The sequence below is a fragment of the Fulmarus glacialis genome, unplaced genomic scaffold (genome assembly GCF_000690835.1).
Source record: "Fulmarus glacialis isolate BGI_N327 unplaced genomic scaffold, ASM69083v1 scaffold42566, whole genome shotgun sequence".
NCBI classification, from domain to species: Eukaryota; Metazoa; Chordata; class Aves; order Procellariiformes; family Procellariidae; genus Fulmarus; species Fulmarus glacialis.
This window is the reverse complement of record NW_009217006.1, coordinates 30023-42716: the sequence shown is the minus strand read 5'-3', so window position 1 is coordinate 42716 and position 12694 is coordinate 30023. Positions and strand designations below refer to the sequence as shown.

Below are 12694 nucleotides of genomic sequence, written 5' to 3'. Positions count from 1 at the left end.
TATATATATATTTTTTTTTTCTGTTGGGGGAGTGCTACAAAACAAAGGTAGTCTGGAATTTCTAGCCGAATATATTTTAGTCTAAAGTCATTGTTTGTTTTTTTCAAAACTGAAACTGTGTACAAGGAATTTTCTTTTCTTTTGAGAATGGATGTTGAGAACGTTTCTGGCTTTCCATTTCACCAGGAGATTTCTTAGTGCTTTCCTGTGCTTATGTGCCTGTCTTAGGAATTTTTTTGGCATTTTCTCAACTTAGTTCTCTAATGCCATTCAAATTCTGAGTTTCCTCCAAGGCCTTCAGGAGCTGATGGTATCTTTCATTCTCCTGTAAGCAATGCATTTTTCTGTAAAACCTGTTTATTTATGCTTTTTTGCATTTGCTAACATTTTGCATATTTCTTCTCATCCATATGTAATATCAATCTTGTGAAATTTTAATGCTCCAGTAAATAAGGATCAGTCCAGTTACAACTATAAACTCACTGGGAGTCCTTTCATTAACTTGAGGAGATTTTCTACCCTTGTAGTAGGAAGAATAAAAGACTATTGCAAGTGTAATAGATCTTTGTACGGCAGTGTTCCCAGATGACAGTACCATGACATCTTAAAACCTGAGGTACAGATAAGCAAAGCACATTTTATACTAGTTCTTTCTCATTGGTTACCAAGTGTCTTAACACCAGTTATCATTTCTCAAAAACACAATACTTATCTTTTAGTTTATATATAGGTGTAACGATTTAATCCCTTAATATAATAATATTGATAATAGTAATGGCATCACTTGCAGTAGTAGTACACTAAAAATAAATTAATGTGGTAGAATGGCCACCTTTTGAATTGTTTTATTGAAAATCGATAACACTTTGTAAGTTGGTTGATTTTCATAGTCTTAGGAAGTTTACCGACTTACTGCTATACAAAAAGTATTTTTAGCTGTTGTCTTCTGCCAAATATAGAGTGGTTCTCAGAAAAGAAACTAACAATTCACCTCAATGGGAAATTGGTACGTGTAACTCAGAGCTGCACTTGGCCTGTGAAAAATCATAATTTCCATATTGCCCCATAGAACATGGAAACATGGAAAAAACAGACCTTAATTAAAAGTCTTGAGTAGTGAAATGACCACAGACATGTAGAAAATAGACAATTCCTTCACTGATGTTAGTGGGCTTTGGACCAGGTCACTACTTTCTACATCAGAGTGCAATTTGATTTTTACTGAGATAACAAGGCAGACTTTGTTTCAGATTGGAATATGATGTCATGTGTTTAAACTTTATTATTTAGATTAATGAAAATTTGGAATTGGTATTACAGTGTCAAAAACTTATCAGTGCTCAGGTAGACACATGCCTGATCGCATTAGTTGTAAATATACAATTGCCATTGAAGTCAGCAATAGATGGTTGCACCCCAGATCTTCATGACTTTTCTCACTCATTTCCCAAACTGTAGCCGAAAGCAATTTTTGAGCAAACAGCTAAGAAATTACAGTAAATGGCAATATGGATTGTGCCAGAGAAGTGAGTGGGAGAAAATTACATATGTAAATGCCTGAAGAATTGGAAAGTTGGAAAGAAGACAGACAAATTTTGTGTGCAAGTGCCATATTTTGATGCCATTAAAATGAAATAAAATCAAACACGCCCTTCCCCCAATTTTCCCTCTTACATAAAAGAAGCAGAAATCCTAATGTGCTAAATGAAAGCTCCTTAGTCTGTGGTGGTTACTGAGCTTAGTGTTGGTCATGCACAGTTAGAGCAGCGTACCAGCAGCCACTTGTACTAACTGTGCAGCTTACATGCCAGAAAAGCTCTGTCCGGAGAGAAGATGTGGATTTTTCTGTTTGGTTTGGTTTTGACTTCTTTGACATTTTTAACAGAATTTGGATGTGCTGAATTAAATTTGAGGCTTCTCCAACCCCTTCTCCCTAACTGTAGTCCCGCCCCCCCATCCCTAAACCTGCCTCACGATTCAGCCACTTAGTTGAACAATAGTTTTCTTACAGGAATTATTTTTGAATGCTTGGATTTAGTTAATTCTTTTACAACTAAGATGCTATATTACTTGAGTAACATGAAATAATCCTACAGTAAAATGACCCAGATCAAGAGGGTTTTTAATTTTGTTGGGAGAGAGACTCTCTCAATAAAGACAGGCATCATAAATTATCTAGGCTCCAGATAGGATCATATTTGGGCTGCTACTGCTTTCTTCTTTGGTGCAATTCATACTCTGACTGACACTGCAAATACTATTAATTAAAGAGCACAAGGCTTGCTATCCGAGTAGAAATGCACACACGTCCACTCACATATTAGTCTATGTTTGGATGTCATCTAGCAGGACATTTAAGTGAGAGGGACTTTTTCAGTTGTTCTGGTTTCGGTAGGTTTCTCTGTCAGTATGGCAAAGATTCACTCATTGACCCAGGAAGTCAAAAGAAGATGCCTGAAATCAGGAATCGTGCAGCAGAAACCAGACACGTCAGCTGCAGAAAAATAATGATGATTTTTTTTTTTTTGTCATCTGTTCTATTGGCTACTTAAGAGCTGATAATTTTAGAAGTGTGTTTGGATCTAATTCTACAGATGCCCCAAACTCTTACTGCACTGTAATTTTTTACAGTTACACTGCAACATCAGTGGGTAGTGACAAAAGCAAAATTTTGCACTCTGTTGAGGATAAAGGAAGAAAATAAAATATCGATCGTCACCTGAAATAGCATAGGTTGATAATGTCTAAAAATCTTATTCATATTAATAAAAATTGAGCTTTTTAATATTTCAAAACCAATTAATATTTCTGACCTAACTGTTGAACCATTAATCTTGTATACTTGAGTGTACATGAGAAAAGAAGACTTTACTTGAGCTCAGAGTAGGAATTTGACATAACATTAAGAAGCTTAGAGGTGAGCGTGTCTTTTTTTAGTTACTTTTTTCCAGTTAGACTGTTGTGTTCTGTGTAACAGCTCAACAATTTTTTCTTGTAGAAGACAAGTATTGTTAAAAACAGTCCAGTGATGCTTGTTCAGCTTCCTGATGTTTGAACCCTAAACAGAGAACTCTAACCTTAACTTTGAAAAATGTCTGTTGTGTTTATTATCTGATTGATATTTGATATTTATGGTCAAGTTCAAATAGGTCACTTTAAAAATAATTTTTTACAGATTGAAAGACATGATAACTGTGCATATGACTACTTGGAAATTCGAGATGGAACGAATGAGAACAGTCCTTTAATTGGTCACTTTTGTGGCTATGACAAGCCAGAAGACATTAGATCTACCTCTAATACCCTGTGGATGAAGTTTGTTTCTGATGGAACCGTTAACAAAGCAGGGTTTGCAGCTAACTTTTTTAAAGGTAAATGTTAAAGCATATTTTGGGAGCTATGAACTGCTTTTCACTTGTTTTTGTACTAGAAAAATTATGACAGGATATTAAAAATATTTCTCAACCTATTTTTACTAATATCAGTTCTGTACTGTCTCCAGCATATTTTTTTACCTGGGCATATAATTTTATCAAAACAAAACAGTAGAGGTATTTGAATGTCCTTGTAAAATATGTCCAAAGAATGAAGGGACATATTCAGTGCAACTTCCTACTCTCTTCAGGTTCAAATAATCAGCTTAGTTTTGAAAAACCTTTGAAACATACCTAATCTTGCAAAAAATGGGTTTTTTGACGTTGTGTTGTCAAATATAAAGTTAAATACTATAATCACAAATGGCTCTTTTCTGTTAAGGTTTTTTTCTTTTGTCTAAATGTTGTGGTTTTTGTAATCCATTTGCTGCATTAGGCTGCTTTAGGAATTTATTACTTTCCATGAGCAAGAAAAATAAAACAAAACAGCTGAGAAATCATAGTGACCAATGGCCTCACAGTCCTCCTCCCGTTTTGGGGGGTGTGGGGGTGTAGGCGTGTGTGTCATACAACTGCAGCTATACCTGCAGCATTCGGTGCATGGGGAGTGTGTAATTCCTACCCTGTGCTGCCCACGGCACAGTGAAAGCCACTAGCAGCGGTGTGGCCATGGTGACACCCGAAATACAGGTCGCGTCACCAGGAGAACCTTTTTGCTCTTTTGAAAAGCCACAAGCTGGCGCTTTTCTCACCCTAACTGTTAGTTTTCACTGTAGACAATTATAACTTTGAAGGATGTAGACATGAGAGTGGGAGCTCTGTTTTATTCCTAAGAAATTACTTGTCCTGGTGTAAGGAAACAATATTTCAACATCTGAAGAATATTTTAACAATGAATCTCATGGGTGTACTTCAGAGCTAGTAGAGATATTACATTATTCCTTTCCCTCCCCCATCCCTGATGCATCTTGTTCCCTCTAATATCAGCAGAATGAAAACCTGGGATTTGAGGATTCTGTTAATCTGTTTTTGAGTATGAATTTGGGATAAGGCACAAATTGATTCTGTGGGAGATAAAGTGCCCTTCAAGTGACCCTGCTGTGGATTTTCAATCTTTCTTTCAATACTTTATACAACCTTTAGATTACTGAGTTATTGTATGCTGCCCACAAAGTGCTTTAAATTAGGTCTGCAGCTGTCAGTAGGTATTGTTGTAAAAAAAAAAAACCACCCAAACCCCACAAAGGACAAATCTTTATTTTCTCCATTGCAGGTCTCCTTAGCATTTGAAAATCCTCTAGTCAGCAACTACAGTGTGTTATGTAGTGCATCTTATAATGGCATGCATACAGCTTTCTGGGTTAATATTGATCCAGCAATAACAGCTGAGGAAGGTAATTATTTAACACGTTTTTGCATTTTTCCCTGTCTTGGCAGAGGAAGATGAATGTGCCAAACCTGACAATGGTGGCTGTGAGCAGCGCTGTGTAAATACTCTGGGCAGTTACCGGTGCGCCTGTGATCCTGGCTATGAACTCGGTCCTGACAAAAAGAGTTGCGAAGGTACAGTGCGTTGCTGTGTTATGGGCTCTTAAAGCTCACAGAGTGCCATCGCTTGAATGAAATGCTACCCCTTTCACATGCTCTGTCCTAGTGTGAAATCTGTGGAACCCAACCTGGAAAACCAGTGCTCCCTTTTAAGTCGTGGTGCCAGAGTAATGTCTGTCCACAGCAGTCCTCTTCATCCGATGTCTGTCACTAATTTAACTTTACAGGTTTTGCTGTTAGTTGATTGGGAGCAATGCAAGGCAGGACTTCCTACCTTCCCAAACCGCTTGTTACGTTATTCATACTCATTAAAGCAAAGTCTCCCGCCATGCATAAGGAGACAATTATCAGCAGAGCAATGTGCCACTGCCTCAGAAGTGGCATATTTAAACGATCCCTCTGACCACCTCTGACCGGGGTGTGACTGGGAAGCTGGCAGGTTTGAAGAGCAGGATCCTTTATTCTAGCTCAAAGCTCAGAGAAATCCTCCCCACTCCCAGTCAGATTGTGGACTTTTCTTGCTGGAAACAAATTCTACTTTTCAGGGTGAGCAAAGCGTGTTCAAATAATCATTCGGAGAAATAAAAACCTGATAAGTGGAAGATTGTGCAAACATAGGATTGGACTGAGATTTACATTCTATAGATATTTCATATCAAAGGAAAGAAGCAAAAGCTTTTGATCATTACACACCAATTATTGTTTGATTTTTTTATTCATAAACACCAATAAATTCAGGGATAGCGCAAATTATTCTAATCTCAGTTCATCTGTTTGTTTGAGTAGTGAAATGGATTTTGAAAATTGGAGTGCTCGGAGTTATGGTTTTCTTCTGATGCGATTCACTGGTCTCTCTTTTTTCCAATTTCCTGGCTTTAATTCATGGTTTGTCACAATTTGGGGAAGTTTTGCTTAGTTTCTTTGCACTTTTCGTTCTTTTGCTTTTGGTTCCGTGGGGGTGGTGTTGGTTGGTTGGTTGGTGTGTGTTTGTGTGAGGCATGTTAGATTGTGGCTCTCATCAAGCTGGTTGATATTTTAGTTGTTTCCTCCCTGCCCCCAACATAAGCACATCGGAAAAACAATTTATTTAGATGTCTGCATATTAGACAGCATGCAGAAAGCAAGGTTAATATAAGGGGGGGCATGAAGACAGAGGTTTGATCTCTGGGCCTTTGATTATCAGCCCAAATTTATGTAAGGAATTTGGTTTAGTCTGCCTGCTGGCATGAGTCAGAATATTAGGGAAGGTTACCGGTCTTTCAGAAAACTCTTTCCTCTGCCTCCAAAAAACAAACAAGAGAATACCTCCCCGGCACCCAAACAGAAAAGCAACTCTGGCAAAAGGAGAAGTCACTCAAAGTAGTGCAGTGCAGTGTGGAGCAAAAACCCTGAACTATCCCTAAAAGTATATATGTATTTGTTCCACGTGACATAGCACTCACTGTGTGTAGATACTATTTGGGACTGCTGAATTAAAATCACTGCGTAGTCACAATGAGCATTACATCCTAGTTATAGTTTAGGAATTTGAGGGGTGACCTAGCTGTATTAATTCACACATAATGCCAGAGTAGAAGCCTCTAACTCAGAAACTCTGCCCAATGCTTCACTGCCGTGTTGACATGCACAGAAAATTGCTTCATGGTTGTCTAATCCAAATCTCCCCCACTGGCAGCATATTAGAAAGCTTTAAGATTTTTTTTTTTTCAGTATTTCCACATTTCCCACCGTTGCCTCAAGGAACAATGGAGTGACGTTGAAAAGCAGAAGTTGAAAACTAGCAGTAGTTGTCCTGACCCAGACTGGATCATTTGTGGGTACACCTTGTGTCACCTGAATGCAGTCTCTAAACCTGTGCCTGGTCTTTTTCTACACACTGAGGTGTGAGCCAGGGTCTTGGTCCCCCCACCGTGGTCAGATTACCTTTATGTGTGTACCAAGAACTCTTCTGCGTGGAAAGCCAGGTGCCAGCAGGAAGACTGGTATGGGTCTGCGTTGGCCAAATGAGCCCTGACCCAGAAAGTGGAGAGTTCTCCCAGGTGTGCTAGATGAAGTAGATGCAGTGTGTGAGACCATCAGCTGGACAGGAATAGCCAGTTTTTAAGGCATTCAGCGTTCACACAGAGCAGTTGGAAGAAGGTGTAGCTTCCCCCCGCCAGTTCTTTAGAAAGAGATTTGTGGATGATTTCCAGTGCTGTCACTGTGCTGTAATGGTATCAATGCAGCAGAGTGTGATCGAGAACCCCCACAAATCCCATTACTTTCCTTTTTAAAAAAAAAAAAAAAAAAAAATTTCCACTGATGGAAAAGATTAATGTGTTTATCCTTTGCTATCTGAACTGCATTCACAAACACAGTACAGTATTGTTCTGTGTATGGGGGTGACTATTCAGCATATATTTGGAAATAATAGGTATTTTCTCTGTTACTTGAACATCCATACTTCAGCAAAAGTAATTGTGATTGAAGAGTACGTGACTGCTATCCCAAAGAAGTGACCTTATCTAGTAGGTTATGGGAGGCATATACAACTATATGAGCTGAGACAGGTAGGGCTGATTCTAGATCAATAATCAAGGAGAGAAGCTGGGGAAATGTGAAGCGCATCTCAAGTAGTCTGTCTGTCAGAAGAGGGGTGGTCAAGGTCCTGGGGAGGGCGGTGAGGTCAGAGGACTTGCATGGGAAAGGCTGTGAGAGAATAACCAGAGTCTCTGGAGGGAAGGGAAAAGAATGAATATGATAACGCCTTGTGTAGTCCTGAAACTTATCTCTGTCCGCAAACCTGCAAGCTGTTCAAGACAGGGGCTGTCTCCTTCTCTTTGTTTGCACCAAGCATGATAAAACAAGATTCTGATTAGTCTGTCTGGGCATTACAGCAGTATAAGTAATGAGAGGACTGAATCTTCTCAGTGTGCTTCTGTTTATAGTAAAACACGGTTTCAGTCAAGAAAAGATGCTCTCCCTTTTGATTTTACAGCTGCTTGCGGAGGACTCCTGACAAAGCTAAATGGGACTATAACCACACCAGGGTGGCCCAAAGAGTATCCTCCAAACAAAAACTGTGTGTGGCAGGTGGTTGCCCCGACGCAATACCGAATTTCAATGAAGTTTGAGTTTTTTGAGTTAGAAGGGAATGAAGTAAGTAACCGTGAACAAAGAGCTGCACAATCTGTTATATGCTAAAGAGTTTCACAAGCATTCAAAAATAGATATTGTCTTATAAAATCCTTGCTGACTGTTCATATGCTGACAATAATCATAGATATTCTTTTTTTTCGTTTTGGGACTGTTTCTGGATTCTTTCAAAACAAACATGGAAAGAATAGCTCTCTTTTACATATCATCTAAATGTATATGTATTACAAGAAATTTAAAAGAAATGTTCTCTGCTGAGTCTCAGCTGACTTTTTTTTATCAACAAAGTAGAACAGAGCAAATGGCTGAGGCATATTGGAAAGAATTCAAGAGAAGAAAATCTGGAGAAACCAAATCATCTTTACAGACTATGACTACAAAGAATACACATAAGCTGTGGTTAGTGACGGAGCAAGGGAGCATTTAAATCACTTACAAGTATCTCATGAGGGGAATATTTCAGAAGGAGCAGTACCAGAAATAAGGCACGAACATGGCAGTGTTTGAGCTGGGCAGCCCCCGGAGGCATAGGGGATCTCGTCCCCAGGTAGGGGAGAGGGGTAGGGCAGAGCCCTCCATGTGGTAAGGGCTGCTCCCTATAGCTTTAAACAAAGTGGTGGGGGTTGCAGTGTTTTTTGCACGCGAATCAGTAAAATATGGGTTTCAACATCAACTTTTCAGCTTCTGTTCTGCTTCCTAGGCAATGCTTTGCCATACCATTGAGCTCCCTTGCCATGCTCTAGCCATAATATGCTGTAACCATCAAGTTTATCTGGATATTCTTCACGTGGCGTTAAGAACCCAAATCCCAGGACATTATTTCTGATCAAACAAATTTGTAGCAACATATTTGATATGAGGATGAGTCATGTTTTGGGCATGAGATCTGAAGTGGCAAAAGCTGGAGTTTAATTTATAACTAAGAAATAACCCAGCCATAGCTTCTCCAAAATACTCAAAATTATTTGTAGAGACGACAACGTAAGAATTTTTTTTTTTTTTTAAATAATTTATGGTGGGTTCTAAAGTCCATGAAATTCCAACTTTTAATGATTTATATGTCACACTCACATCCTGTTATCATTATTACAAGAACTGCAAAAGGTGTAACAAAAACTTACAAATCCCAGAGAATTAAAATTTAATTGCCATTTGAACAAATCATAAAACATTTTTCCTGCACTTTCTTGGAACTTAAGCCAGACTTGCCAGGAAGACACCTGGGGCGTAATGAAGTTAAATCAGTTTTCTAAGGCCATAGAAGACACGTAACTTAAGCAGATATGAAAAATATATGTGTAAAGTTTTTCAACATTTAGAACTTTGGTTTGATCCTCTCCTGTGCTACTAAATCTCAGTTTTGTACTATTAAAAAGTAGTACTAAGAATGGTACCTGTGAAAATCAGAAGAAACATATAATATCTAGAACATTCTAATATATTGTCTGAGTGCAGATATAAAATGTATACGTTTAACAAATGCTCTAAATTTTGTTTTGTTATAGGAGCTCTATTTAGGACCAAGTTTAATATGTCTTTTCCAATATTACAATTTTAATATTTTACATTTACATTTTACAATTTTAGTTTTACATTTAACTTGTGAAGTTTTTTAAATATAGTGTAGTATGAAGGAAATTAGACCTATCTGGAATTACATTTAATTTCTAATCTGAAGCAATGAAACCATCAAAACTCACCACTGATGTACTGCTCAAATTGCTGGGATTTATTAACGTTGTGAGCTATATTTGAAAATCACATGCATTAATATGAATTTATCTTACAATTAATATAAATCAGCATGTGGCAGTAACTCAAGTTGTATGAATCTTTGTGTTCTTTATATTGTATAAAAGTAGTTTCAACTGAATTAGTCACTTTCCAACTGTGCAACATATGAAAATTGTTCCAGTAACAATGAAAATTTAATCTACATCTAGAATGTATTATATTAAAAACAATTGGAAATGTTGACAATCATTTAATATTTCATAGGGAGAGAGAGCAACAAAGGCCAAAACATCCTTTTCAATAGTTCTCCCCTCCAGCTCCCCTGATGTTTCTTTTTTGACTAGAAATTGCGGTTTATCAAATACAACTTGGATTTAATGGACAATCTAAGCTCTGTATGAATCCTACTGGCCACTGTTTTCTCTTAAGCTATTAATTGCAGACAACTGGGACATTTTTGATTAAATGATTGATAGTTGAGCCTAAGAAGCTTAGAAGTTTTTGGGTGGAAAGCTTTAGGTTGACCAAGGGATTATGCATTGAAAGTATTATCGCGAGTAATAGACCTTGCATAAGACTTTTTTATTACATTATTTTACTTTATTTTTAACCTTTTAATGAAAATGACATGCATCAGCCTTCCAAATTATAGCTATGCTACTGTTAAAGAAAGATGTATGGTTTTAATAGTGAAGATTTATATATTTGTAAATAAATGAATATGTCTCAAATACATTATAGTAAAAAATTTTCTTGTAAGTTTCTAAGTGAAAATTAATATTTGGAAAAAAAAAATCTATGAGATGCAAGCAGTAGGTTTGTAGGTTCTGGGTATGTCGTTTATAGCACAAAGATAGCTATAATTTTTAGGGTGAATATTTCTAGGTTTTAGTCTAATGTCACTAGAATTTTTACTTTTTAAATTAAATGGAAACATTACTAAGCATCTTGAAATTTAGATACTAAATACAGATTAGTATCTATCAAAATATAGTTTTGAATGTAATGCATAGAATAGCCATGACTTAGTGACCTTAAAATATTCTTACACAAAGTCAGGGAATGTTTGTAAGCATTTACAAATGTTTTCAGAGTCGGGGAAAAGTGAAAAAAGATATTATTAATCTATTATTAAACAGCATATACCAATCAGAGTTCTTGCATTTGTAAACAACTTCATGCTTTTCTTTTGGTTAGCCAAAAAAAAATTTTTCTTTCTTCTCTCAGGTTTGCAAATACGATTATGTGGAGATTCGTAGTGGCCTTTCTTCTGATTCTAAACTACACGGTAAATTCTGCGGTACAGAAGTGCCTGAAGTTATCACCTCTCAGTACAACAACATGCGAATTGAGTTCAGATCTGACAACACCGTGTCAAAAAAAGGCTTCAAGGCACACTTCTTCTCAGGTATAGAAAATTACTTGTGTGTACCTGTGAGCATACAGTGACTGCTATATTTTGGTATGAAAGTGAGTGGCCTTTTCCCTTATAGTTTTCCTGGTAGCTTTGAATTTGCTTTATTTGTAGAAGCATAAACCGCTCTCCTGTCTTAAAGTACTGTTCTGAATTGTAATGTGTGTAGAAACTATATGGAATGCAAATATATATATTTAAAAAACAGCAGAGGCAAATAAACTTTATGAGATATGGAGGAAAAAAGCAAATTTGCTAAGTGTACCTAAATTTCAATTAGATTTCTTTTATCCCAAGTTTTGATGCTATTTTTTCAAATCCCAGCTGTAATGTGAGACAAATTACATACTGTGTACACTTGTATGTTTTTTCACTCAGGTCTCTTAATAGGTCTCTTAATGTATTGCATTAATTATGAAATTACCACTTTGTGCTACAACATTTGTTTAACATTATGGGTACTTTCTTGCCAAACTTTACACTTCTTAATGTTTTGCAGAAGAACAGAGTTTAAGACCTTGCTTTTGCAAAAATGTCTTGTCTTTTTAGTTATGAGTGTAATTTCACTGAGGCAGATCAGAGCGATGGAAGTTTGTATCATCTGAGGACATGTATCATTTAATAAAGTTAGACATGAGTGATGGTGAAGATGTGAGGAAATATTTGCACAACAGTGGTCTCTTCAATTACTCGTTGAGACTAGATTATAATAATCTGGCTGTGGCAGGATACCACCTGGTGTTAGTGGTGGAATTTTGCTTAGTGTTTTTCTTGTGTGTTTACAGACACACACATGGATAGGTATGTTATCTTGTGTAAAACAACAAAACAAAACCATCCCGCCCGCCCACCTCCCCAAACAGGAAGTCATCCAGAAGCATTTGGGATTTGAATTCTGCCCCAAGTTTTTTGATAGCAGTTAAAAATCTGAATCTGGAGACTCCTGATTATGTTGTTTGCATGTAGCAAAATATATTACCAGGCACTGTTATTAGGGTTTTTCTGCTAAAATATTTTATCAAAGCTGAAATGAAAATAGTATTTCATTGGTTAGCTTTAATAACTGATAACTTAACTATGACCAAGTAATAAGAAACAACATATCGTATAAGTGATGTGGTTTGGAAGGTGAGGAAAATAACTGTCAAGACAAACAGTTTAGACTGTCAATGTTTTCTCATTATTACTACTTTGACGTTTTTCTTAAGCAATTATGAAAGATGAAAAAAGTGTTTCATCTCGTACAAAGAAATTAACAAACATTTTACTTCCTCTAACACTTTTTTTTTTCCTAGTAATCACATTTCTCTGGTCATATTCTTTCAGATCCATCTTTACATATAATAGCACTTTTTACTTTTAAATTTATATTTTACATTAGTGAAAAGCTTTCAGGTTTACTTGTTATTTGTAGTAAATACATATATGCACACAACAGAGCTTCCTCCAGAAACACTTACACAACTAGTCATTTCATGTTGGCCTAGTA

At 36.7% G+C, this 12694-nt stretch overlaps 1 protein-coding gene across 1 annotated transcript in view; it reads left to right on the top strand.

Annotated features, from left to right (window-relative positions):
- Positions 1 to 3140: 3140 nt before the first annotated feature.
- Positions 3141 to 12694, top strand: part of LOC104078035 (tolloid-like protein 1) — a gene marked incomplete at its 5' end in the record, with an annotated part of 28183 nt that continues 18629 nt past the window's right edge. The window contains 4 exons of the mRNA XM_009579505.1: positions 3141 to 3371; positions 4812 to 4937; positions 7900 to 8060; positions 11019 to 11199. Coding sequence (XP_009577800.1) covers positions 3141 to 3371; positions 4812 to 4937; positions 7900 to 8060; positions 11019 to 11199 — 699 coding nt within the window. The remainder of the gene's footprint in view (positions 3372 to 4811; positions 4938 to 7899; positions 8061 to 11018; positions 11200 to 12694) is intronic.